The sequence below is a fragment of the Zea mays genome, chromosome 1 (assembly GCF_902167145.1).
Source record: "Zea mays cultivar B73 chromosome 1, Zm-B73-REFERENCE-NAM-5.0, whole genome shotgun sequence".
NCBI lineage: Eukaryota > Viridiplantae > Streptophyta > Magnoliopsida > Poales > Poaceae > Zea > Zea mays.
The window spans coordinates 214,626,488-214,654,098 of record NC_050096.1 but is presented as its reverse complement, the minus strand read 5'-3'; the positions used below and the strand labels follow the sequence as shown (position 1 = coordinate 214,654,098).

General features: G+C 46.5%; 1 protein-coding gene across 3 annotated transcripts in view; it reads left to right on the top strand.

The window, feature by feature from the left end:
• Positions 1-1,710: 1,710 nt before the first annotated feature.
• Positions 1,711-27,611, top strand: part of LOC103645263 (formin-like protein 3) — a 37,573-nt gene continuing 11,672 nt past the window's right edge. Inside the window, exons 1-20 of one of the 3 annotated variants that reach the window (XM_035964235.1) lie at positions 1,732-2,176; positions 3,093-3,261; positions 3,359-4,059; positions 4,165-4,386; positions 4,460-4,886; positions 5,108-5,172; positions 5,245-6,203; positions 6,513-6,636; positions 7,674-7,745; positions 21,904-22,002; positions 22,114-22,155; positions 22,251-22,331; positions 22,424-22,474; positions 22,545-22,626; positions 22,864-22,958; positions 24,101-24,172; positions 24,271-24,387; positions 24,778-24,846; positions 24,920-24,986; positions 27,237-27,295. In XM_035964235.1, the coding sequence (XP_035820128.1) occupies positions 3,189-3,261; positions 3,359-4,059; positions 4,165-4,386; positions 4,460-4,886; positions 5,108-5,172; positions 5,245-6,203; positions 6,513-6,636; positions 7,674-7,745; positions 21,904-22,002; positions 22,114-22,155; positions 22,251-22,331; positions 22,424-22,474; positions 22,545-22,626; positions 22,864-22,958; positions 24,101-24,172; positions 24,271-24,387; positions 24,778-24,846; positions 24,920-24,986; positions 27,237-27,280 (3,462 nt within the window). In that variant the 5' untranslated portion in view covers positions 1,732-2,176; positions 3,093-3,188 and the 3' untranslated portion in view covers positions 27,281-27,295. Of the gene's footprint in view, positions 2,177-3,092; positions 3,262-3,358; positions 4,060-4,164; positions 4,387-4,459; positions 4,887-5,107; positions 5,173-5,244; positions 6,204-6,512; positions 6,637-7,673; positions 7,746-21,903; positions 22,003-22,113; positions 22,156-22,232; positions 22,332-22,423; positions 22,475-22,544; positions 22,627-22,863; positions 22,959-24,100; positions 24,173-24,270; positions 24,388-24,777; positions 24,847-24,919; positions 24,987-27,236; positions 27,296-27,611 lie in introns of those variants that run through there. The other 2 variants (XR_004855476.1, XR_004855477.1) reach the window with 2 other exon arrangements.

Below are 27,611 nucleotides of genomic sequence, written 5' to 3'. Positions count from 1 at the left end.
CTATTTCAAATAAACAAAGAACCGCTACGTAAACATATATAATCACTTCTACGTATTTACCTAAAAGTAAATGATATGTTGGAGAAGAAGATGATGCCGACTTCAATTAGAGCACAAATTGTAAAGCATATCAGCCTTACAACAGGGTAAAGGCTTCCACATTCGTTATTCCATTGTACAAGACACAAAGAGGCCGCCATGATTGTCTTCCACATATTAGCCTTACAACAGGGTAAAGGCTTCCACATTCGTTATTCCATACTGTACCAGGCGCAAAGAGGCAGCCATGATTGTCTTCCATAATTGTCTTTCACATATTAGCCTTACGATAGGGTAAAGGCTTCCACATTCGTTATTCCATATTGTACCAGATGCAAAGAGGCACCCATGATTGTCTTTCACAATTGTCTTCCACTATGGTGTCGTTTGGTTCACGAAATATAACGTAAATAGTAATGGTAATGATTCACACTCGAATACTGGTTGTAACAAATTTAAATTAGCCGGTACCTATTTCTAGAGTGACATCAATTACGATTGGACTTAAACAAATATAACTTAACGTTATCGATTATCCATTACGTTACCAATATATGAACCAAACATTACCTATAAGTATTTTTAATTATTCATTATTAAGGTAGTAAGAGGCAACCATGATTGTCTTCCATACTGTACCAGACTCAAAGACCGTTTAGGGACCGAGACAAATAATATATAATTTCGGGTGACTCGGAGAAATCGAGTACCGAAACATGTTAGTTGATTTACCCAATATAATTTCGGGTTTTCAGACCCAGGATCCTAACCAGTGTTTAGGTAATTCGGGTTCGGATAGATCGGATACGGGTTTGGATAGTTCGAGTAATGGGTATCGAGTTTTTTTGCCCACCTCTAGTTGTGGGTCTTTAAAACCGGTAGTCATACCATATGTTTATATGGAGTCAATGTCTTGAGTTATAAGTTATCAAGGCTGTTATACCATATATAGACCGTGATAAGCTACCAAGCCCAATACGAAAGGAAGCCATATACATATAGTAACACCCCGTTAGTTCACAGATAGCTCTATAAAAATAAGGATTGATTTTTTTAACTTACATCTTTTTTGGTTTTTTAACTAAAATAAACTGTAATATTTATTTTTATCAATTTATTATATGGTCTATAGACAATATGCTCACTTTTATATTAAATTTATTTATTATTAGTATTTTTAGAAGGGTCTATACAACTGATTTATTTTGTTTCACCATTGATTGCATTGCGGTTATGGCCTCACTATTTCTAATCAATATGAAATACAATTGCGTACGGATATTATACTAGTAGACTATGGCCCTGTTTGTTTCGGCTTCTGGCAGCTTCTGGCCACCAAAAGCTGTTGCGGACTGCCAAACGCTCAGCTTTTTAGCCAGCTTCTATAAAATTTGTTGGGGCAAAAACCATCAAAAATCAACATAGACAAATAATCGGTTGAGTCGTTCTAATAGTAGGAATCCATCACTTTCTAGATCCTGAGCCCTATGAACAACTTTATCTTCCTCCACACGTAATCGTAATTATACTCAGATTTTCCCCACAGTCAGATTCTCCCCACAGCCAGATTTTCAGAAAAGCTGGTCAGAAAAAAGCTGAACCAAACAGGCCCTATGGATTTAGAGTTTGCTGACCGATCGAAACGCCAAACCCACATCACATATCACTCATTCAAGTTGCAGCGCCGCACAACGAGTACGGCGACGAGAGAGAAGCCGCACCCGAAAAACCGAGGAAGAAAACACTCCCCTCTCCCTCCCAGCTCAAAATTTTCCCCTCCACCCCCACTCCAAACCTAGGCTTCCCGGCGCCGCGCTCCACCCCGCCCCTCCGCTGTCGGTCCCCTAGCTCCTCGCTGCTCGTAGTCTGCTGCTGGGCTTCGGGGAGCACCCACCTAGGCTTCCCGGTGCCGGCGCGCCCCGCCACGGCCGGGCCCCCTACCTCCCCGCCACTCGTAGGCTGCTGCCCGGCTTCGAGGAGCGCCAACCTAGGCTTCCCGGCCCCGCGCCCCCGCGGCCAGTCCTCTCCCTCCCCCATCACTCATAGTCTGCTGCCCGTCTTCGGCGGCGGCGTTCCTCGTGGGCAGTGGAGTGGAGATCCACACGGGCGTTGGTTGGTTTTCTGTCCATTTTTGTTGGTAAGAAATCCTAAGCTCACTTGGATAGGAATACTCTTGTCATAAGAATTGGGTTGTCTCTTATTCAAACCAAGTAGTGATTTCTATCCACCCCATTCTTAGTTGTGGATTTGTGTGCTGCGCAAGTGGTTGGGTTAGCTTATTTGGTTAAGTTCCTATTCAGCGTATGAGGTCGTCATTGGTTTACTCCATAGGACTTCTTGGTACATGGCAGTTAAATCGCAGGTGCGTTTATAGTTTATTTTCCAACACCAACACCTTTTGGGGTTCAGCTGAATCCCCATTCCCCAACCAAGTGCCCCTGCACTGGAACAAGGTAGTATACACAGTGACATAGAGAGTTCTCAACAGGAACACATCTGGAACTTCCATTAGTTTATTTTATCCTCTAAATAGCTTGTCTGCAGCAACTATATGTCCATAACAATTTGGTTGGGGTTGGTAAGGGGTGCATGAATGGGAGAGAAGGTACAATGTTAGGATAGCTTAACATACATTCGAAGTTTCCTGTTCTGTAGTTGGCTGATACCTAAATGTTTTATGCTGTTGTCATAATGAAAACAAACCCTATTGAGCTGGCATGGCTCCATCCTTGCTTAGCGCTGTGATGACATCCTAGTGGAAAAAGTGTTGGCCTTGTGACAAGCAAGGCCAGTTGCTATAGTTGTATCCACAATCCACTTATCTCCCAAGTATTCTTTCACTAATCTGACCTCTGCTAGCAATTATAATATTAAATTGATAAAGTGACTAACTAACCAGACATACTGCACTCCGATTTTCAGTAATTATAATCACATCCTTACATGTGACAGTTAAAATGACCAACCAGAATACTGCATTCCAATTTTCAGATATGATTGTCACACCCTTACACCTTATAGTTGGTTATTTTGAAATCAATCTATTTTTGCAGTGCTTTTGAGATAGCACCTAGAAATCCTGTGCAGTTTGCCCACCAACACAAAAAAAATCCTGAGCAGTTATATCGACATTTCTTCATTCACATGAAATGTCACTTCTTAGTAGATTCTTCTACAAGAGGCCTCCTGATGGACTACTGGAGTTTCTTGACAGGATCTATGGTATGCATGGAGAATTTTACTATATTGATTGCCTTCTTAGATCAATGTAACTTATTTTATGACAGCTCAACTAATCACATCTTTTGGCATTGTACAGTTTTTGATTCATGCTTCAGCACTGAAGTTTTGCCTCAGGGAATGTACCCAGTGTATTTAATTGGGATTCTTACAGAGTTGCATGAAGAGCATGTAGAATCCTCATTTCTGGCAATTAACTTCAGAGATGGAGATAAGAGAAGCCAGCTTGCTGATATACTACGTGAATACAACATTCCAGTCATTGATTACCCCCGTCATTTTGAGGGTTGTCCTGTGCTTCCTTTATCTCTTATTCAGCATTTCCTTCGTGTATGTGAGCACTGGTTATCCAGTGGGACCAATCAGAACATTATATTACTCCATTGTGAAAGAGGGGCGTGGCCTTTGTTGGCTTTTCTTTTATCTTGTCTTCTCATCTACAAGAAACTGAACAGTGCTGAGCATAAAACTCTGGACATTATTTACCGTGAGGCACCTAAAGGGTTCCTACAGCTTTTTTCTGCCCTTAATCCAATGCCATCTCAACTCCGTTACATGCAGTATGTAGCCAGAAGAAATATATCTCCACAGTGGCCTCCAATGGAAAGATCACTCTCTTTGGATTGCCTGATTCTTCGAGCTATTCCAAGTTTTGATTCTGATAACGGATGCAGGCCATTAGTCCGCATTTTTGGTCGAAATCTTCTTGGCAAGAATGCTAGCATGACTAACATGACTTTTTCCATGCCAAAGAAGAAATCTCTTCGGCACTATCGGCAGGTAGGTGACATGGAATTCAACATGAACAATTCAGTTGCTTTCTGTTACTCTATTGGTGTATTTTGAGATGACATCAGTTGGGAATGTCTTAAACTCTTAATGCAGGAGGATTGTGATGTGATAAAAATTGACATACAATGTCTAGTCCAGGGAGATATTGTTCTGGAGTGTGTACATCTCGATCTTGATCCAGAGAAGGAAGTCATGATGTTCCGGATAATGTTCAATACTGCTTTTATACGTTCAAATGTATTGATGCTGAATAGCGATGATGTGGATATACTCTGGGGTTCAAAAGAGCGATATCCGAGGAATTTTAGAGCAGAGGTAAATCGATGCATATACTCTTTGAAATTGCCCTGGGCTAAAATGGATCACTGACACAAATTTCGAATTTTAGGTGCTGTTTTGTGAAGTTGGGGGCATATCTCCCCCAAGGGCTCCAACAACAACACTCAATGGTGATGTGAAAGGTGGTTTACCAATTGAAGCCTTTTCAGCTGTTCAAGAACTCTTCAATGGAGTTGACTGGATTGCAAACAGCGATGATGCTGCCTATTGGTTGCTCAAAGAATTCTCAGCAAACTCACTGCAAGAGAAATTTCAAAAGCTTATGCTCAATGACATGAAAGAGCTCTCAAGAATTCAAGCTAAAGTTGGTCTACAGATGCCACTGATGTCTCCGCTTGATTCTGATGAAGAAAAGTATTCTGTGGCTTCTGATTCTGTTTCTTCAGCTGATCATGAGAAGGTTCAACATGGTGGAAACTCATCTGACTCAGAGAATATTGATTGTGATCATACCACTGAAGATTTTGAATCCAGTGGTATAATAACTTCTTGCACGAACCGATTTCTGCTTTATAACCTATTGATCTTGTTATTTGATCTATATGAGGTTCCCTCTACGAGATATATTGCTTTGTATTGCTGTGCATGGTGCCCTATACATTTCAGGGTCGCACCACTATCCTCCTTAGTGTATTTGTCTTCTATTATTTTCTTTAATTATTAAAAATCTGATTCTATACTATCACATTTTTTGCAGATACTCTCTCAACGAACAGTTCATCCCTGCCTCCCCAGCCTCAACCACCTGTGCCTCCTCATATGGTACCTTCTACCCTTTATGCTTTGCCTGTGTTGGTAACCGTGCCAAGTGAACCCCTAATAGAATCACTGCAGGAGCTACCAAGTAACATGTCTCCATCGTCACAACCAGTTCCACCGCCGCCGCCACCACCGCCACCGCGACAGAGTGGTAGGAAACCTGGTTCATCTCTGTCGCCATCACCAAGTGAGAGTAAACTTGTTCTCTCATCGCCGTCACCTCCTCCACCACCACCGCCACCTCCACTGCCGCCACCAAGCAGTGTAGGTCCTACACAGCCTCCACCACCACCACCGCCACCGCCAAGTGGAAGAAAACATATTCTGTCAACACCACCACCGCCGCCACCACCACCACCTCCTCGAATTCACAGTGTGTCTGCTTCACAGACTCCGCCCCCGCCCCCGCCCCCACCGCCACTGCCAAATTCTGGGGCAGCAAAACAGCAAATTTTTTGCGCAGCTCCACCGCCACCGCCACCGCCACCGCCACCTGCGGCTACAGGAATAGCTACGCCACCCGTTCGTCCTCGTCCTCTCTCTTCTAGTAAAGCACCTACAGCTGCTTCTGGTACTCCTTCAAAAGGACCACCTCCACCTCCGCCTCTGCCTCCACCTGCTACTTCTTCAAGAACTTCTGGCCCTTCTATTCCATCCCCACCCCCACCCCCACCCCCACCACGCCCAGGTGCTAATAGTAAAACTCCTCCAGCCCCACCGCCACCTCCCCTCATGACAGGAAAGAAAGCGCCTGTGCCCCCACCTCCACCACCTCAAGCACCAAAACCTCCTGGAGTTGTGCCTCCACCACCACCACCAAGCTCAAAGATCTCAAATGCACCAGCACCACCTCCATTATTGGGAAGGGGACGTGGCAACACAACTGGACCAACTAAAGGCCGTGGCATTGGTTTGGCACAACAAAGTAATCCTCCCAAGAAGGCTTCACTGAAGCCTCTACATTGGGTGAAAGTCACGAGAGCAATGCAAGGGAGTCTCTGGGCTGATGCCCAGAAACAAGGGAATCAGGCTAGGTAGCTGCTGTGGACATATTTTATAGCATGATTTCTAATGATGTATTCATAACATGTCATCGCATCGTTTTGCATCTGTTAGTTTACTATTGAATGCTTATATTTCTCATACCACTAGTTTATTAAATATGAAATATGTTATTTATGAACACAAACCTTTGATTAAATGAACTGATTGTAGAATGTGCTATATTTTTTCATCATATATGTATCTTTGATTCTGGACTTGTAGTTTCTTATTCTTTTAATTATTTAAGCTATGGAAGGTCTCTCCACTAAAGCTGTGTTCACTTTTGTTCTGTTTGTCAGGTCTCCTGATATCGATTTATCCGAACTGGAGAGCTTGTTCTCCACTGCAGTTGTAACCAGCACAAGTGAAAAGGGGGCAACAAGACGTGGTTCAGCTATTAACAAGCCAGAAATTGTTCACCTGGTATGATTTTTTTTGATTTCTTTGTCGTAACATTTTCTCAAAACTCTTAAAAGTTCGATTGTTCTCTCTATATGTGGAAAAAATGGGTTTGTTTAATGTAGAATGCTTCAAGGTTCTCCTACTGCTACAGAAATCGACTGTTCCCTGTCACATTTGTTTCAAAACCTTTTCCTTTAGTATTTGTTATGTTGGAACTTTGAAACTCAATCTGTCTTATTATTCTTGACAAACTACTGCATGCCATATGATGATCACTCCTTTGAATCAATTTATATTTTTTCTATGTTTGCATTAGCTGAATTAAACTAGCCCATGTGAGGTTTATTAGTTCCCTTAACAACACTGGTATGGAAATACATGATGATTCATTAATGTTTCACATACGGTGCAAACCTGCTGCCAATGTTGCCCTCTTTTACGTGGTTATTCCTTTTTCCTTGGCATCTTGTTACTTTGTATTTCCTCCAGTAAAAAAATGAACATCAACACACTCGCCTAATGCAACTTTATCATTATTCATTATTTTCCATTGTAGTATATTGATGAAACCTGACATAACTGATATTACAAAAACACTTTTGAGCCAAATGTACACATATGCTTGCCACACATCTGATCTGAACACTAGTAATGATATGGACGGCCAAATACAATTATGTGACTTCATACATCTCAAAATGTTTAATCTTTTGTGGTTGGAGGGAGTGTTGGTTTCATATTTAGCCTCCTTTTATTTTCCCAGCATTTATTTTGAACATGGCATGGTCCCACAAACACAACTGGGACCATTTATGACATTATAAACATATCCAATTCCAATCTCAAATTGTTTGTTGTCTGATTTCGTGGTCAAATTAGAGGTTAATTTATAAGTAATTGATTTCATGGTCTCCAAATTCCAAAGTGTCATCTTTGTGACTGGATGTAATATATATGTGATGATTTCAGTTACTTGTGATTCTTCCATATTGGTATGTTGAATAAATATCCCACTGTTCAATAGACAATTGACTAATTGTTTGTTAGTTCCATTTCAGGTTGACATGCGACGAGCAAACAATTGTGAGATAATGCTTACGAAAATTAAAATGCCTCTACCTGATATGATTGTGAGTTCACTTCCTGGTCCAACCTTTCTGTACTCGTAATAAAAGTTGGCATTCCAATTTCAGTTTGTGACACGTTGATGACTCTTTAGTGACCGCTGTTATTCAGCATAACTGCCATAAAAGTGGGACTCCAGTTTCAGTTTGTGACATGTTGATGACTCTTTAGTGACTGCTGTTATTCAGCATACCTGCCAGTGTTTACACATCGTATAGTCGAACCTAGTCGCCATGGGACTGACCGGGTGATTCATCGCGATTAGTCGTCGACCAGGCCGATTAGTCAATCCTACTCATCCATATAGTTGTCCTATATATCAGGACATATACCTACTACATATATACCTATATATAGTATATAATATACACAACAATAAGTCAAGCATCAAGACTACATTAGTGTTTAGCTGGTGACTTGTGAGAGCTGTTTTCTCCACTGCCTAAAACTCCATATTCCTGTCCCAAACTCCATTTCTTTGCTGACTTGCTGCTGTAATACCAAAGAAGACCATAATTAGCAACACTAATGTAGTCTTGATCTTGACTAACTTATAATTATAAGTGGAGCAACTCAATAGCATCACTACTGTATTAGAAAATAATTAGCAACTAGCAGACCGTAGCAGCCACACAACCAGCAATTTACATAACCAAACTAGTTCAATACTACATTATCTACTTAGATAAATTCAAGTGTTCAACACCAACATTGACATGCAATAGTCCAACACAAGTAGGCAACTAGCCATCTAATTAAGCAAATCATCATTCAAACGGAAGCCTCCATGTCCATCTCTAGATCTTGTTGGTGCAGAACTGCAGATCCATCAGCAGTATGAATAGATTCTTCTTCATCCTCCGTTGCTGTTGCTGAATCAGATTCTCCATGCTGATCTTGGTCTTCATCGTCATCTTCATCAATATCTTGAGTCACTGTCTTCCTTGGACGCTTCCTGTTCCTAGCATAAGTATGCCTCACAGGGGCAGCAACAGCAGCCCTAGGCAAGTTACGTCCCTCTAGATCCTGAGTTACACCAATAGCATCATCCACAAGAGCCCAAGTCATAGCATTGCCACCACGTTCTTGAACTGGTTCACAATTTTCATCAACCCATTCATTTTCCTAATGAAATTCTTCAAGAAAGAGTGATTGCATTTCTTTCCTTTGGGACCCAGCTCTCTATTTTTTTAAGATCTGTTCACATCTTCCAGTTGTAGCTGACATATACCAACTTATTTAACATTTGGTGCTCTAACCGGTTTCTCATTTTTTTATGGACCTACACAAAATACAATGCAAAAGTCTCATACCATGCAAGGAATATTGCTACCAAAGTCCATTTACTTAGCAGTAGTACTTACATGAGAAAATTCACTCCAATTACGCTTGCATCCAGGTGCAACACAACAAAGGCTGACGATTCTTTTTGCTAAACATTGGAGCTCATATATCAGGCCACCATATGCACCCACCAAAGAACAGTAATTTGCATTCCAAACATACAATTCCAGTATTAGTTCATTGCTTGAGAAAAAAGGAAGGAAATAATACAGAACTTTCTAGGATTTTTTTCTGTCTCTTGTTGCTCCTTGCTTTGTGAAGGATTTGCCTTTAGCCCTCTCATAATCATTGGCTTGCTTACTTATCTTGTTCTGCTCCCCATCACTCCCCATCTTTCACATAACTTTATTAAACATGATTCTCAACCTTTTAGCTTGTCTCCTACCTTCTTCCCTTATGGAAAACTTCATTAAACATGATTCCCAGCCTTTTAGCTTATCTCCTATCTTTTTCCCTAATGGCAAAGTACCTATCTTTGCATCACCGAAGGGTGCGAAGGGTAAGGAAGCTAGTCGAACGGTCGAACCCAACTAGGATCCGTTTAGGTAGTTGGAATGTACGGTCACTTACAGGTAAGTTAAGAGAGTTAGTTGCGACAATGATTAGGCGACATGTAAATTTCTTATGCATCTAAGAGACTAAATGGAAGGGTTAGAAGGCGAAGATGGACAATATCATTTTCAATCTTTGGTACACCGGGACACCTAGAAATATAAATGGAGTAGGAATTTTGATTGATAAGAATCTCAAGAACAATGTGGTGGATGTAGGGAGGCAAGGAGATATGATTATCTTAGTTAAGCTTGTCGTCGGTGATTTGGTCTTGAATGTAATTAGTGCATACGCCCAAGTGCTAATCAACTTTTCTGGGAAGACTTAGATGGCATGGTTAGAGCTATACCTATCGGTGAGAAGCTTTTCATAGGAGACCTCAGTGGGCATGTATGTATGACAACTGAAGGTTTCGAGGTGGTTCATGGAGGTTTTGGTATGATAGTAGGAATCAGGAGGAAGAGGAAGTCTTGGACTTCGCGGTAGCTTTTGACTTGTTAATAGTCAACACCCTTTTTAAGAAGAGACTCCCATTCATGGTTATTAAGCCTGTAAGGCGAAGCGCGGCGAGCCAGCACTTTGAGGCGACTAGGCGTTTAAGGGAGCAGCAGAAGCATACCTTATTGATGTCAGTTTTAGAGCTCTTATCCTTCCAATTTCCCTTCTTCCATGTAGAATGTATCCCTCTAGCAGATTGTAACATACAAACATCTTGTAATGAATCATGATTGTAAGAAACATTTGAGAAGCTATGTAAATATGGATCAAGTGTACCTTGTCCTAGTCCTGCAGAAACATTTCACAAACATCTTGTCATCTTGATGATATATGCTCTCTTTTATTCTCCCAGTCACCAAGCTGCAGAAACATGGAGAAATAGGAGCATGACTGGTTAAAAAAATACAGCATGAATAGCATCATTAGTTCATTATTGTAGCAGTCCACACACTTAGATACTAGTGGCATAAGCCATCCACACAGCCACTTAACAATATTGCAAACAGTCCACCATAAGGATAAGCAGTCCACAGATTCCACACAACCACTCATGCACAACAAAGCAACACAAAATAAAGGCACTGTTGAAACTGAAATATCTCAATATCCATCTTCAAACTCATCATGGTTGTTTGCAGCTTGCATGTTTTCACCACCATCATTAGCATCATTGGGAATGGAAGCATCATCACAATCAGTCACATAAGCATCATCATGTGGATCTCGATCTTCTTCCTCACTGCTTAAATTTGATTCTCTTCAACCAAGCTTAGATTTGAATTTCTTGCACACCCTCTGCTAGCATTCCTTGAAAAATTGCGGCCTCAGAGTGAGCTTGATGCACCAAGAGCTTCATCAATAACTTCCCATGTAAGACCATTCTGGACACACTCACACCCACGAGTACCTTGAGGGTGTACATGTGATGAGTCAGCCCACTCATTGTCCCAATTAAACTCTTCAATGACCAAAGGGTCAAAACTTTTCCCTTTCTTCTCACGCCTTATTTGAAACCTAGTCTTCATCTTTCGGTTGTAGGAAACAAAGACAATATCATTCAACCTCTTATGCAGCAGCTGAGCAGCCTATTTCTTTTTTTTTTGGTATGGATCTGAAAAAATGGGTAAACAACAAATAAACATAATACTTAACATGCTAGCATACAAAGGATGGTCCATTTGCTTCACCCAATGTTTCTCAATAATATCTATGATTTTCTTGACTCTTGAGCAAGGTTTTCTTGGTTTGGATTGCAAAGCTAAGCTTGATCTTCTCTTTTGCATGATTCATAAGTGCTGCAACCTCTGACATTGCGGGCTTCTCATCACCATCAACTACCCTAAGAACAATAAGAAATGGGGCTGAAGCTCTTAGGCAATCTTCAACCTCATTTCAAAACTTGGTAGATAGCACAATGTTATGCACCTCCTCACCAGCTTTTGTTTGTGCTAGTCTGTTCCTAGTCCATGCTTCACTAAGAAATAGAGATTTCAAAGCATCCCTATGCTTGTACAGACTTCTCAAAGTGAGGAAAGTTGTGGCAAATCGAGTCGCTGCAGGTTTCACAAGATCAGCCCCACCTGTCTTCTCCCTCATTGCACCAAGAATTCTTCCATGTCTATAGATGAAAGTTGTGACACACCTTGCACGTGCAATTGGCTTCTTAAATGCCTTCAAATCTCCTATGTCTTCTAGCATAAGATCCAAGCAATGTGCTGCACATGGGCTCCAAAACACTGTAGGAATCCTCTTCATTAGAAGCTTACCCGCTGCTTTGTAGTTAGCTCCATTATCGGTGACAACTTGTACAACCTTGTCCGTTCCAATCTCATTAACCTTTTGCTCCAACAAATCAGCAAGCATACATGCATCGTGTACCTCACTTGATGCGTCGACAGACTCCAAGAAATAAGCCCCCTCTAGGCTGTTCACAAGGAAGTTAATCAGATGTCGCCCCCTCCTATCGGACCATCCATCTGACATGAGTGTGCAGGCATAGTGTTTCCATGCCTTCTCATGCTCCTTCCTAATTTTACTTGTCTGCTGTACGACATCCTTGAGCAATGGCTCCCCAAACTGATATGGCGGAGGAGGCTTGTAACCTGAACCAAACTGCGCTGTTGCTTCAATTGCCACTTGAAACTGACTTGATGCTGCTGCATTGAATGGTATTCCACACTCATAAAACCACAATGCCCATTGCGTATCCACATAATGTTGCTGCTCCTTGGTCTTTGTGCTGGACTGAATTGGGGGCTGAAAAGTCCCCTTTTGACGTTCATCAACTATTTCTTCAGGCGTCTTTCTATTTTCTAAGTGTTAGACTACCCGTCTAGGGTTTGTGCTATTCCCCGTGTAATGACCGTTATACCCCTGTGTAATGGGCCTTGGCCCAGTTACTCTCTCTATTTAATACCACTCCCAACCCCTGATTAGGGTATGGGTTCCTATTCTAACATGGTATCTTCAGTCTAGGTTAGCTCCCTGCTCCCTGTTTCCAGCCGCCAGGGGTCTCCTCTCCCCTGCGCAGCCGCCAGGGAGCCTCCTCCCCCTGCAGCCGCCGCCGGTCTCCCAGGCGCCGGGCCTCCCCCCAGCCGCCGGCCTCCCCTCTCCCCTCTCCCACTCCTCTCTCTCTCCCACCGCGCCGTTCGTCGCGCCGCCAGAGGCTGCTGCCGTGCCGGCGCCGTTCTCTGCCCCGACCAACCGCGCCTTGGACGGCCGCCGCTGGTCGCGACCCCGCCCTCTGCGCCGCCAGGGAGCCACGCCGCCCAGGCGCCGTCCCCGCCGCCCCTGAGCCGCGCCGCCCAGGCGCTGTCCCCGCCACCCCTCTGCGCCGCCAGGGAGCCGCGCCGCCCAGGCACCGTCCTCGCCGCCCCTCTGCTCCGACCACGCGCTCTGCTCTGCGCCTCCGTCCTCGCCAGGTGCCGCGTCACCCGCGCCCGACGCCCGTTCCCCTGCTGCGTTCACGCCCGATGGACGCACCTACTGCCCCCTCGGCCGGACTCCACGTCGGGGACATCACCGTCCCTGGCAACCACCCCCCCATCGCCCCTGCTGCACCCAGCAGCGAGCTCACCCACGGGGGCCCCCCTACATCGCCGGCCTTGGGCCGATCCCCGCCGTCTCCCCGCTGCCCCTGCGTCGCAGCTCCCCACCGGGCTTTCCCGCCTTCGCTCCACCAACCTGGAGTCACCGAGTCGCGCCCTCCACCGACTCCCCGCTCGTCGGCACCCTCGCCACGATCCAGGCCGCTGTGACGGCCTCGCGGGAGCGCGCGCACGCTGCCTCCCTCGCCCTGGAGCGTGAGCGTGCCCTGGACGCCGCTCTGACCACCCAGATGGCCACCACGCAGCGCCTCCTCGGCCGTCCGACTCTCGCCGATGCGGAGCCCCCAGCGGACCCCCCCGCCTCCGACCTCGACGCCGACCTCATCGCTGCTCTCCACGCTCAAGCCGCTGGTCTTCACAACATCCGGGCCCTCGTGTCCGTGGTGTTGGATCCGGCGTCTTCCCACTACCCCCGCTGGCGTGGCCAGGTCCTCCTCACGCTGCGGCGGTTCGTCCTCGACGATCACGTCCTCGTCGACCACGACGCTCCACCACCTCGCTCCTGGTGCCTCATGGACAGCGTTGTCCTCTCGTGGCTCCACGGCACCATCACCGTTGAGCTGCAGGACATCATCCGCGATCAGGCGGACACTGCTCGCCAGGCGTGGCTCGCTCTCGAGGACCAGTTCCTCGGGAATCGGGATGCGCGGGCGCTCCACCTCGACGCCCAGTTCCACCTATTCTCTCAGGGGGATCTCTCCGTGGGAGAATACTGCCGCCAGATGAAGGGCCTGGCTGACTCTCTCCGCGATCTCGGCGAGCCAGTTGCCGATCGTACCCTGGTGCTGAACCTCCTGCGTGGCCTCAGCCCCCGCTACGGCCACCTGAAGGCCCTCATCAAGAGGAGCGTGCCCTTCCCCACCTTCCACGCCGTGCGGAACGAGCTTCTCCTCGAGGAGCTCACCATGGCGAATGAGGCACCCACTCCTGCCTCGGCCCTCTACAGCGCTCCTACCAGTGGCCAGCCGCCTTCAGGGGGCCAGGCCACCCGTCCTCCTTCGACTGGGGCTCCCACCCACCCTCCACCTGCCGTCCCGGCGGCCCCTCGTCCGACTTCCACGACCGACGGGGGTCGCCGCTCCCGCAAGGGCGGCCGTGGGAGCGGCGGCTCCTCTCGTGGTGGTCCCTCCGGCCGGGGTGGCGGCCATGCGTGGCCGTCATTCTACAACCCCTGGACCGGGACCATCGCCATGTGGCCGGGCCAGGCACCGAGTACCCCCCGTCCTCCGACGCCAGCCCTCCTGACTACACCTCACTACGGCGCACCTCCCTATGGTGCTCCCGTCGTGCCCCAGGCTCCGCCCGCGCTCCTGCCCCCGGAGACCCACACCTCGCCGCCTTGGTCCCCGCCGGCCGGTGGTTGGGACAGCGCCTCCCTCGCTGCTGCATTCAGCACCATGGCGATGACCCCGCCCCCCTCCGACTGGGTGATCGACTCCGGCGCCTCGTACCACACCACTCCCACGGCAGGCACGCTCTCTCGCTCTCATCCCCCCCTCCCCTCTCACCCATCCTCGATCGTCGTTGGAAACGGTTCCACTCTGCCAGTCACCTCAGTAGGTGCCTCGGTTCTCCCTGGGCCGTTTTACCTCAACGATGTTCTCGTAGCTCCCCACATCACTCACAACCTTCTTTCTGTTCGTCGATTCACCACTGACAACTCCTGTTCTATTGAGTTTGACCCCTCTGGTTTTTCTGTGAAGGATCTGGCCACCAGGACCCTTCTCGCCCGCTGTGACAGCTCGGGACCTCTCTACACGCTCCAGCCCTCTACCGCCGGCGTGTCTCCACCTCCTGCCCTGGTCTCCACCACCTCCTCCACCACATGGCATCGACGTCTCGGCCATCCTGGATCCGACGTCATGACCAAGATTACCAGCAGTCTAGATCTTTCATGTAGTAGGGGACATTTTGAGGGTCTCTGTCATGCTTGTCAGTTAGGCCGACATACTCGTCTCCCATTTACTACCTCTTCTTCTCGGGCTGAGCAGGCTTTTGACCTGGTTCATTGTGATCTTTGGACCTCCCCTGTACTCAGTCTTTCTGGCTATAAATATTATTTGGTGATTTTGGATGATTTTTCCCATTTTCTCTGGACCTTCCCGCTTCGGTTGAAGTCGGACACCTTCACCACCCTCACACACTTCTTCACCTGGGTATCCACTCACTTTCGCCGCCCGGTCCGTGCTCTGCAGTGTGACAATGGCCGCGAGTTTGATAACCACGCCTCTCGCTCCTTCTTCCTCACTCATGGCGTCCAGTTGCGTCTCTCGTGCCCCTACACTTCTGCTCAGAACGGCCGAGCCGAACGCATGATCCGCACCACCACTAATATGCTCCGCTGCCTCCTCTTCCAGGCGTCTCTCCCTGCCAGCTACTGGGCAGAGGCCCTGCACACTGCCACCCACCTCCTCAACCGTCTTCCCTCGAAGGCGGTTCGCCACCCTACCCCCCACTTCGCCCTATACGGCACAGCCCCTTCCTATGACCACCTTCGCGTGTTCGGCTGTGCCTGCTACCCTAACACTTCCGCTACCGCTCCACATAAGCTTTCTCCTCGCTCCACCCGCTGTCTGTTCCTTGGCTACTCCCCTGACCACAAGGGATACCGGTGTTTGGACCTCACCTCCCACCGCATCATCATCTCTCGTCATGTCATCTTTGACGAAGATGTGTTTCCCCTTGCTGGCTCCACCCCACCCACCGATCTCGACTCCCTCCTCGAGTCCGATCCGATTCCTCCCCCACCTTCGGCTCCCCGTCTTGCGCCGTTACCTGCTCCTCGTGCGGCCCCCACGACCTCTTCCGCGCCACGCGCGGCCCCGTCGACCCCGCCTGCGCCACGCGCGGCCCCGTCGACCACGCCTGCGCCACGCGCGGCCCCGTCGGTCCTGCCTGCGCCACGCGCGGCCCCGTCGACCCCGCCTGCGCCACGCACGGCCCCGTCGATCCTGCCTGCGCCACGCGCGGCCCCGTCGACCCCACCTGCGCCACGCGCGGCCCCGTCGACTCCGGCTCGCTTCGCCAACCCCGCCCTCGTCTAACATCGCCGCGGCCACGCCACTACCGCGGCGCCCCCCGACTCGGGCCCGTCAACGAGCGCGGCCCGATTCGCCGACCCCGCCGTCGTCTATCACCGCCGTGAGCCGGCCCCACCAGCCGCTCCCGACGTTCCGGCGGCTCACTCCGAGTCGTCCGTATACCACCCGGTCGCCATCCACCGCGACCCCGGGCACGTCCACCCGATGGTGACTCGGCGCGCTGCTGGCGTTCTCCGCCCCGTTGACCGGCTCATCCTGGCAGCCGCTACGACCAGCACTCCACCCGACGCTTCCCCGGTACCCTCCTCCGTTCGCACTGCCCTCGCCGACCCACATTGGCGTCGCGCTATGGAGGAGGAGTACGCGGCCCTCTTGGCCAACCACACCTGGGACCTGGTGCCGCGTCCACCAGGCACCAACGTGGTCACCGGCAAGTGGCTATTTCGCCACAAGCTGACCTCGGACGGCTCCCTCGACCGCTACAAGGCCCGTTGGGTCCTTCGGGGCTTCACCCAGCGCCCCGGAGTGGACTACGACGAGACCTTCAGCCCTGTCGTCAAGTTCGCCACTGTTCGCGCCGTCCTCTCCCTCGCCCTCTCCCGCGACTGGGCGATCCATCAGCTCGATGTCAAGAATGCCTTCCTCCATGGCACTCTGACGGAGACTGTCTACTGCAGCCAGCCCATCGGCTTCGTCGACACTGACCATCCGGACCTGGTTTGCCGGCTGAACCGGTCCCTGTACGGCCTCAAGCAGGCGCCACGGGCTTGGTACAGTCGCTTCGCCTCCTACCTGGCCTCCGTCGGCTTCGTCGAGGCCAAGTCGGACACATCCCTATTCATCTACCGGCGCGGCGACGACACCGTCTACCTCCTGCTCTACGTCGACGACATTGTGCTCACGGCATCCACCGCCGACCTCCTTCAGCGCACGATCGTCGCCCTTCAGCGGGAGTTCGCATTGAAGGACCTGGGGCCCCTCCACCACTTCCTCGGCATCACCGCCGAACGTCGGCCCCAGAGTCTCTTCCTCCACCAGCGCCAGTACGCCATCGACATCCTGGAGCGGGCTGGCATGTCTGTCTGCAAGCCCTGCTCCACGCCTGTCGACACTCAGGCGAAGCTCTCTGAGGACGACGGGCCTCCGGTCGCCGACGCGACGTCCTACCGGAGCCTCACCGGCGCGCTCCAGTACCTCACGTTCTCCAGGCCCGACATCGCTTACGCCGTCCAGCAGGTGTGCCTGCATATGCACACTCCGCGGGAGCCCCATCTCACTGCGCTCAAGCGGATTCTACGCTACCTCCGCGGCTCCCTCGACTACGGCCTCCTACTCCGCCCATCCCCGACGTCGGAGGTCGTGGTCTACACCGACGCTGACTGGGCTGGCTGTCCCGACACGCGCCGGTCCACCTCCGGCTACGCCGTCTTCCTGGGCGCCAACCTCGTCTCTTGGGCCGCCAAGAGGCAGCCCGTCGTCTCTCGCTCCAGCGCTGAGGCCGAGTACCGTGCCGTGGCCAATGGCGTGGCCGAGGCCTCCTGGCTGCGCCAGCTCCTCCACGAGCTCCACAGTCCCCTCCAGCGCGCCACCCTCGTCTACTGCGACAACGTCAGCGCGGTCTACCTCTCCACCAACCCCGTGCAGCATCAGCGCACGAAGCATGTGGAGATCGACCTGCACTTCGTCCGCGAGCGTGTCGCTGCCGGTGACGTCCGCGTTCTCAGCGTCCCCACCACGCTTCAGTTCGCCGACATCTTCACCAAGGGGTTACCGTCGAGTGTCTTTTTAGACTTCCGATCCAGTCTCAACATCTGTACAGGATAGAGTTGTGACTGCGGGGGGGTGTTAGACTACCCGTCTAGGGTTTGTGCTATTCCCCGTGTAATGACCGTTATACCCCTGTGTAATGGGCCTTGGCCCAGTTACTCTCTCTATTTAATACCACTCCCAACCCCTGATTAGGGTATGGGTTCCTATTCTAACACTAAGCATTTCACGAATTGCCTTGTTTCCCTTAGGTTTTGCTTGCATCTGCCTACTACTGCACCCTTCACTGAATAGGTGGCACACCTTTTTTTTCCGAACGTGCAGGAGAACTGCGCCCCATTATATATTAAGCAGATAAAGAAAAGGTCTATAGAAGACCCTCCTTACGGAGGCCAGGCATACAAAAAGAGATCCATTAGAGGATCAAAACAGACTACTCGATCCTCCCTAAGGCTCTACCAAGGGTGCAGCCAAATGAGCGAGACCCTTTGCACCAGCTACTTCCCATCTTCTTTCCTCATCAGCAGCTCTGAGACTTAAAGATATACTTGGATTGCAGCCATCAAAAACACATTTATTCTGATGATTCCATAAAGTCCAAGCTCCCAAAATGATGAGAGAGTCAATGCCTTTTTTTGGTAAGACCATAGACTGCTCCCCCTGCCACTTCCCACCAACCCAGGAAGGAGTTTGCAGCCGGCTGTGGTGTAAGAGAATGAAGACCAAATTTCCTGAATAGAAGGTACCGGAATTCTCTTGAGAAGGAACATTTCACAAGAAGGTGGTCCAAAGTTTCTTCCTCTTGGTCACATAAAAGACACTTCTCCGGGTGATTTAGGCCTCGTTTTGCCAACCTATCAGCTGTCCAACACCGCTTCTGGGCAACCAACCATATGAAAAACGACATTTTGGCAAGGCCAAAGACTTCCAAATTCTTTTATAATGTCCAAATGCCATAGATCTCAGGAACAAACCTTCATATGCAGATTTGGATGAGTACGCACCATTTGGAGCAATACTGAAAATATGCTTATCCTCAACCTCAGGCTGCAGCTCGACGCCAAAAATCAAATCCCAAAGCTGAAGGTAATCTGTCAAAACACCCACTGACAAAGCTCCTTTGATATCAGAAATCCATTTGGTGCTAACAATTGCCTCCTGAACTGTCCTACAATTGACTAACCACTTCGGAATTGCGCTGAACAACCTTGGGAACAGATCTGCAATTCTTTTTCCATGCAGCCATTTATCCTTCCAAAATTTGGTATTGGTTCCATCCCCTACTTTAGTGGTCACTACTTCAGAAAAGAAAGCTCTATCCTTTTTAGGAACTTGTATTTGAAGGCCAGACCAGGGGCGGGAGTGATCAGCCTTTTGTAGCCAAAGCCATCTAATTCGAAGCGCCCAACATAATTCTGGAAAACTAGAAATACCAAGCCCTCAAAGCTCCAGGGGGCGGCAGACTTTTCCCCAGGCAACAAGACAATATCCACCTCTAGTTTCTTTGCGACCTCTCCATAGAAAACCCCTTCAAATTTTATCAATAGCATCCAAACCCCACTGTGTGATATCCACTGCCATAGCTAAATACACAGTCATGCTTGTAAGAACATGCTGAACTTGAACTCTTCTTCTAGCCCTTGTCATCAAGTCGGCCTTCCAATTAGGGAGCTGCTCAGCTATCTTATCAACAATTGGTTGGAACTGTTGCCTAGACAACTTGTGTAAGGATAAAGGGAGCCCCAAATAACGGCAAGGAAAAGTTGAAATTTCACATGGCATCAAGGTTTGGACTTCGAGCAGAACCTCATCAGAGCATCTAATAGGATACACATTTGACTTTTGCACATTATTATGCAACCCAGAGGCATCTCCAAACAGCTGTAGAATGTTAAGAGTAAGATCTATATCTGCTGGTGTTGGGCACAAGAAAAGGATCACACCATCAACATACATATAAACTCGATGGAGCTTTTTTCTACTAGAAAGCAGCTGAAGCAAACCATCATTCTCTGCCTTTGAAAACATGAAGACAAGGACATCCATAACTAAAATGAACAACATGGGTGAAAGGGGGTCTCCCTGACGGAGTCCCCTCCGATGCTTAATATGGCAACCTGGAAAGCCATTCAACAAAATATGAGTAGAGGAGGTAGCCAGTAGCCCACATATCAAATCCCTCCAAATTTGCCCAAAACCCAGCTTCTTCATAACCTCAATCAAAAAAGGCCAAGAAACATAATGAAAAGCCTTTGTAATATCTAATTTCAGCAGCAAACTGGCCTGTTTTGTTGGTGAAGCAACCTAGAGGTTTGCTGGACTAGCATGAAATTATCTTGAATGAATCTCCCTTTTATAAATGCGCTCTGATTAGGTGACACCATCACATTGAGCTTGCTGGCCAATCTATTAGCAAGAATTTTCGTGACCAACTTGGCAAAACTATGCACCAAACTGATAGGCCATCCTCGACTAACATGCCTAGGCGACGCCAAACTCGTGAGGCTTAGGGAAATCGAGGAGGACGCCCAACTGCTGTTGAGCGACTGGATGCCTAGGCGACGCCTTTTGAACCATGCTCCCATTTAGTGACCTACAGTAGTGGCCAACACTCTAGTCAAATTGACTTCTTCCTCATAGGAAGAGAGGATAAACAATCATGCTTGGATTGTAAAGTTATACCTGGGGAGTGTGTTGTCTCTCAACATAAGTTTGTGGTGGCGACCTTTCATTTTTAGGTGTGTGTCCATAGGGATAAACAAGCCATGATTGCAAGAACAAAGTGACGGAATTTGAAAGGGGAGAAGGCGGAAGTCTTCAAGGAAAGGACCATCAAAGAGGGCATTTGGAAGGTAGAAGATGGCACAAACAACATGTGGGAGAAAGATGGCAAACTGCTTTAGGAAGGTGGCCTCAGAGGTGTGTGGAGTAACTAAAGGGAGTGGAGGCGAAGCTAAAGATACTTGGTGGTGGATTGAGGATCTTTACCAACACTTGAGTACAAAGGAAGGAGAGAATGACATATATGATGGCTAAGGTTCGTGAGAGGAAGACAAGGGACTTTAACCTAGTTAAGTGCATTAAGGATGAAACATAGCACCTCTTGATGAAGGCGGATGAGATTAGGCATAGTTGGCGAGAGTATTTTGACAAATTTCTTAATGGGGACACAACCTTTCAGTTGGATGACTCTTTTGATGATACCAATAGGCGCTTTGTGCGTAGGATCCAAGAATCTGAGGCTAGGGAGGCATTGAAAGGATGGAAGAGGGTAAGGCGATGGGCCTTGATGGTATCTCAACTGAGGTATGGAGATGTCTCGGTAACGTAGCTATATTATGGCTAACCAAGCTGTTCAACCATATCTTCTTGTCGAACAAGATGCATGACGAGTGGAGAATATTGGTACCGATCTACAAGAATAAGGGAGATATTCAAAATTGTACTAATTACCGGGGAATTAAGTTGGTGAGCCATATTATGAAACTATGGAGAGAGTTATCGAGCGTCATCTAAGAGAAATAGCAAGGATCTCTTTGAACCAATTTGGTTTCATGCCTGGAACGTCAACCGTGGATGCCATTTTCTAAATAAGACAAGTGATGGAATAGTATAGGGAACAAAAGAAGCATGGTAAAATTATCAACTTCAATGTTTGTTTTTTTTCTCTTTGCTAATATGTTATTTGTTAAAGCCACTGATGAACTGTATGATTTCTAGATGTTGTTTCTTAGGTGATTTCTCACACTTATGACATTGCACATTGTTTTATGTTGGCACATCCAATAAATCCCTGCCAGCCTTGTTCTTAGTTTGTACTCCCACATAATTTGTTTTATGATTGTGTCTGGCAGAATGCAATTTTGGCTCTGGACACTTCCGTTCTTGATAATGACCAAGTGGAGAATCTCATTAAGTTTTGCCCTACAAAGGAAGAGATCGAGATGTTGAAGGTAATCCTTTTCACATGTTTTCTGTATTCACCTTATGATTTGACTTGCTTTCCTAATCAGAATTTGACATGTTTTTTTTATCATAAATGTGTGTCCTTGTTTCCATTTCAGGGTTATAATGGCAACAAAGAAATGCTTGGGAAATGTGAACAGGTGAGTTCCGTGTTTTGTTTCACAAAGTGCCTCATTTTTGTTTGGGGAAAAGGACCTTCTTTATGTGTTGATGGAAGCTTTAAACTACAATGTAGTTCTTCCTGGAGCTGATGAAAGTTCCACGTGTAGAGGCCAAGCTAAGAGTTTTTGCTTTCAGAATTACTTTCTCAACACAGGTTTGGTAAACCTCCAGCCAACTTGCCTGAAATGTGTCTCCATAATTTTGTAGTATGTCTATATGTGATTGTGATAATTGACCTTTTTGCAGGTAGATGAACTAAGAACTAACCTAACCACCATAAACGATGCAACGAAGGAGGTATGGCGTTACTGTCACAATATGAGATATGTTATACCCATGTGCTGGCTTAATGGCTTGATTTTTGCAGGTCAAAGAATCTCTGAAGTTACGGCAGATAATGAAGACCATTCTCACATTGGGGAATGCATTAAATCAAGGGACAGCACGAGGTATTTTAGAAAGGTGGTTTTATGCTTCACCCCTGGGAGTTCCACCAACCTGAAGCACAAAGTCAAGAGTGAATTTGAACAATTCACCCCTTGGAGTGCTTCAAGATTTGTGTAACTTACATGAAACGGGTGAAGCATAGAATCAAGTTCCTCTCAAATAACTGCAGAGAAGTTATATGCAATGTCTTTTCTCTTAGAACTTTCTGTGATGCCCTTGTCGGTGGATTGATTGAACAGGATCTGCTGTTGGCTTCAGATTAGACAGCCTCCTTAAGCTGTCGGATACTCGATCTAGAAACAATAAAATGACGCTGATGCATTATTTATGCAAGGTATTCACTTGTCACTGAGATTTGTTATAAATATACTGCTGCCACACGCTTATCAGTTAATCAACTTACAGGTGTTTACTACTGAACACATGTTACATACTTCATAACTTTTGTTAGATATGAGCATTAATGTGCAGTATGCCTCTAGCCTCTTCTGTAATATGACAGAGCACACCAGATAAAAAACATTTGCCGCTCGTTTTTATTGTGTTTTAACTCTGGCCTACTGCAACTTGCTTGGGACTAAAAGGCTTTTTTTGTTGTTTGTTGATTCCCGGCATATGTATTATACTCTAATCATAATTTGGACCAAAGATTAGTCAAATTGTATGCATACTTAGTGCACAGAAGTTATATGCATGTATTAATGTATCAAATATCTCTTACCAAACGAGTCAATGGCAAATGTCTGAAAATCTGACCAAGGTTTTGGCTAAAGCTTGCTGGGTGGATTTATGTCTAGAGTTATCGTTAAGATATTGTGAGCTAGACTGGTTTTCCTGTCTTTGAAATGAGCTGTCGGTGAGCTAGATTGATTTTCCCTACTTTCAAACGAGTTATCTGGTCCTGACTATCTTTACCTGGTTAACTGCAAAGTATGGTTTTAGTCAGAATTATGGGTTCTTCCCTTAAACTGATTGTGTGCACTGTCCAGGTACTAGTCTTGTTCTAGTTATCCAAACACAGGTGCTATATAGGTGGGTAACCGGCCAGTTTAAAACCAATCTGTGCTACTTCTGTTTTACATCATAAAAACCACACATGCTCGTAAAAATGGTCTGGGCATGCTAATATTCCACACCATATCATGATTCATGCCAATCAATTAATAGTAGCTACTTTTAACCCAGTTTCATGGCAAGCCCACTTTGCTCTTTGCATAACGAGAGCACACCCAGTGCTGGAGGCTCCCACATAACTGGGGTTTGTGGAAGGTATAAACCAAGGCAAGCCTTCTCCCGCAAATGCGGAGAGGCTGCATCGAACCAACGACCTAGTGACTCTGAGACTGCTCTCACCACTGCACCAAGCCTGTCCTTCCCACTTTGCATACCAGATTTATTCATCTGCCTTCCAGCTGTTAGTCTCATTTTTTTCCTTTCATAATTTAGCTAATTTATTTCCATTTTTATACATGCTAGCTTCTTGCTGAGAAAATGCCCGAACTTCTTGATTTTGACAAAGACCTAATTTATCTGGAAGCAGCTTCCAAGGTATTTCAATCAACTTATTTTTTGCACTCCTTGGTGAACAATGAGATTTCTACTCATTAAGTATGTTACGAAACAATTGAATTTGTTAATTCCGACAGATCCAACTGAAATTGCTTGCGGAAGAAATGCAAGCAATAAACAAAGGTCTTGAGAAGGTGGAGCAGGAGCTAGCTGCTTCAGAAAGTGATGGTGCGATTTCAGTTGGCTTTCGTAAGGTATGGTAGGGTTTATATAATTATATCTCTTCTTTTAGGAGTTGCCGAATGGCTGAACTTAACATCAGTTTACATCAATACATCACTTCAAGATGCTTTAGGATTAATCTATTAAAGCAAAAATGCTGGTTCATGTCCCCAGATCTTGGGCTCACTTATTTCTTGTAGTTTTCTCCCTGTTCTTACCCTGCCACCTCAGAAGCTCTAACTCTGGTGGGTCTCTCCACCACTGGTGAAAAATGAGCAGTTTGTGTTTTTTTCCTGATTTGTAGTTTTATTTGTATAGCAGTAAAATTGCATGTAAATGTTCAATATACTTGTGAGTTGTGACAAGTGCCTAGGCCAACAATTATGACTTTTTTACTGACCGAACTAAGATTGGTTGTACAGGCATTGAAAAGCTTTCTTGATGCAGCAGAAGCTGAGGTTAGGTCCCTCATTTCCTTATACGCTGAAGTGGTGAGTCGCTGCCATAAAAAGTATGTACCTATTTTTCTGTTCTTGTTATAGATTCTGATATTTAATCTTGCAGGGAAGGAACGCTGATTCGCTAGCTCAGTATTTTGGTGAGGATCCTGCACGCTGCCCGTTTGAACAAGGTATATTTTAGCGTTTATTCTATTTAAACGTTTTACTAGACATTAGCTCATTGGTCTATTGGTTACACACATGTACATCAGTACATCATCCATGCTATCCCATCTGGCCATCTGAACATGTAGTGATGGAAGTCAATACCAATCATTTTTTTAATATGATATTTAAGCAAAAAATCACCTGAGTAATCTAATCTTGATTACCCCACTAGACCACCATATGCTTCAGCCTTGAGTACTTGTTAGAATTAGCCGTACAATCCTACTGGGTCTTATAACTGTAGTTGGACTGGCTCACCTAACGCTGCATATATATAGATTTGAATTGTACTGCATATATATAGAGTTAGGCTCCCTTTGGTTGGACTTTTGAAGGTTGAAGCTGCTTTTGCTTTTGCAAAAGCTAAAAGCCAACTAAAGGGGTGAAAACTGAAAACAAAGGCTACTTTGGGCCAAAAGCTGCTTTTACTCTAGTACAAAACTAAAAGCAACTCTTCCCTGCTTTTACCTGCTGTGAAGGTGGGCAACTTTGAAGAATTACCCACCTACCACTGGTCATAAAGATATCGATTTGTTTTTTTCTTCATTCCTGTCTCCAACCTACTTCTCATCCGTGGCCTCTTTCTCATCCTATGCGGCGTCTCAATTGGCACAATATTAGAGACTCTGCATATCTGCATGGCTTAATAAATCCGGCCTCCAACAACTGATTAATTTCTTATTTAATCTGGTTGTATATTGTAGAGTTTACATGACGAGGATGTTGTTTATGAGGTCTGAATCCGGGTTTAATGAGCAGCTAATGCTCAACAAGCTCTCGACTTAATCCAGACATCTCAGTGCAATTTTATGCAACACAATCGACATATTCCTTGAGAAGTGCAATTAACTCAGTTTTATAATCGACTTTTAAGATTCTAATTTATAAACATCAACCTGGGCACAGAGCCATCCCCAATATCGACTTTTCTCATTTGGTCAGCCAACATGGAATCTTGGCCCAATTTATTGAGCTCATCAAAGTGTTCTATAGCTTCACATTCATCCGTCTTTAAGTCTGATACTGCTCAACACGACACTTTGACCACTTAACATCATTACTTAACATCATCCATTAAATGATTACATGATGATGTTGAGCCGATCATTAATCGGCTTCAAAGAGACATGTACAAAGCCTTCTCTAGTGACACTAATAAACTGAAAATCAGTAATGTCATGACCAAATTAGTAGTCAATACTACAACACCAGGCCGAATATGCATGGACAATCTCAACATTGTTTCTCACCCATTGAACGAGAAACTGGTGCAAGCTAGAAGTGACAACCGATTTGCATGTGTTAGACAAAAGTATGTGCATCAAAAGGTGATGTCTTGCATTGAGCCCATATGGCAGTCTACTAGACACAATATCTAGACTACCAAATATACAATAACACATATGGAAGTCTACTAGACACAATATCTACACTACCAAATATACTTTTTTTTCTCGAAAACGCGCAGGAGAACTGTGCCCCTTTATAAATTAAGAAGATAGAATAAAGAGGTCTAAAGTAGACCATACATCAGCAGGCCTCCTCACGGGGGCCAAAAAATAGCATACAAAAAAGTATTTATCATGTGAAAGAAAAAATTAACACACCACCCTAGTGAGCAGCTGCAGAGGCAGCCATAGAACATAGGCCCTTCGCCCCAGCTGCTTCCCAATGACTTCTCTCCTCATCTGCCAAAGCAAGGATATAAGTGAGGCAAGGAGACACTCCATCGAAGACACATTTGTTCCGATGGATCCAAATAGTCCAAGCACCCAGGATGATAAGGGAGTTAAGTCCTTTTCTGGTAACACCTGAGACCACATCTGAAACCTCCTCCCACCAATTCAAGAAGGAGGTGACCGCCGGCTGGGGGGTAAGGGAGTGTAGCCCAAATTTCCGGAAAAGATGGTACCAAAAGATTCTCGAGAAGGAGCAAGCCAACAGAAGATGATCTAGAGTTTCTTCAGCTTGGTCACATAGAAGACATTTCTCAGGGTGGTTTAGGCCTCTTTTAGCTAATCGATCTGCTGTCCAGCATCTATTATGGGCAGCAAGCCAAATAAAAAACCGACACTTTGGTGGAGCCCAAGTTTTCCAAACCCTTGTGTAGTGCCCACAAGAAACTAAACCCATGAACAGTCCATTATAAGCAGATTTTGCAGAGTACTTTCCATCTGGGGCAATACTGAAAATATGTCTGTCTTCCATTCCAGGCTGCAACTCAATGGCTGAAAGCATCTCCCATAGCTGGAGGTAATCAATCAACACACCCACTGAGAGAGCCCCTTTATGTCAGCAATCCACTTCCTGTTAGTCGAAGCTTCACTCACAGTTCTGCTGTTCACAGTCCGCTTAGGAATTGTAGCTAGCAGCCTAGGCGCCAGGTCTGCAATTTTTTTACTGTGTAACCATTTGTCTTTCCAGAATTTGGTATTGACCCCGTCACCAACTTCAGTGAGCACGACCTCATTAAAGAAGGATGTGGCCTTTTTTTTGGAATTTTAATTGGGAGACCAATCCATGGCCTGGAGGGGTCTGTTTTAGACAACCAGAGCCATCTCATTCGAAGGGCCCAACAGAGCTCTGTT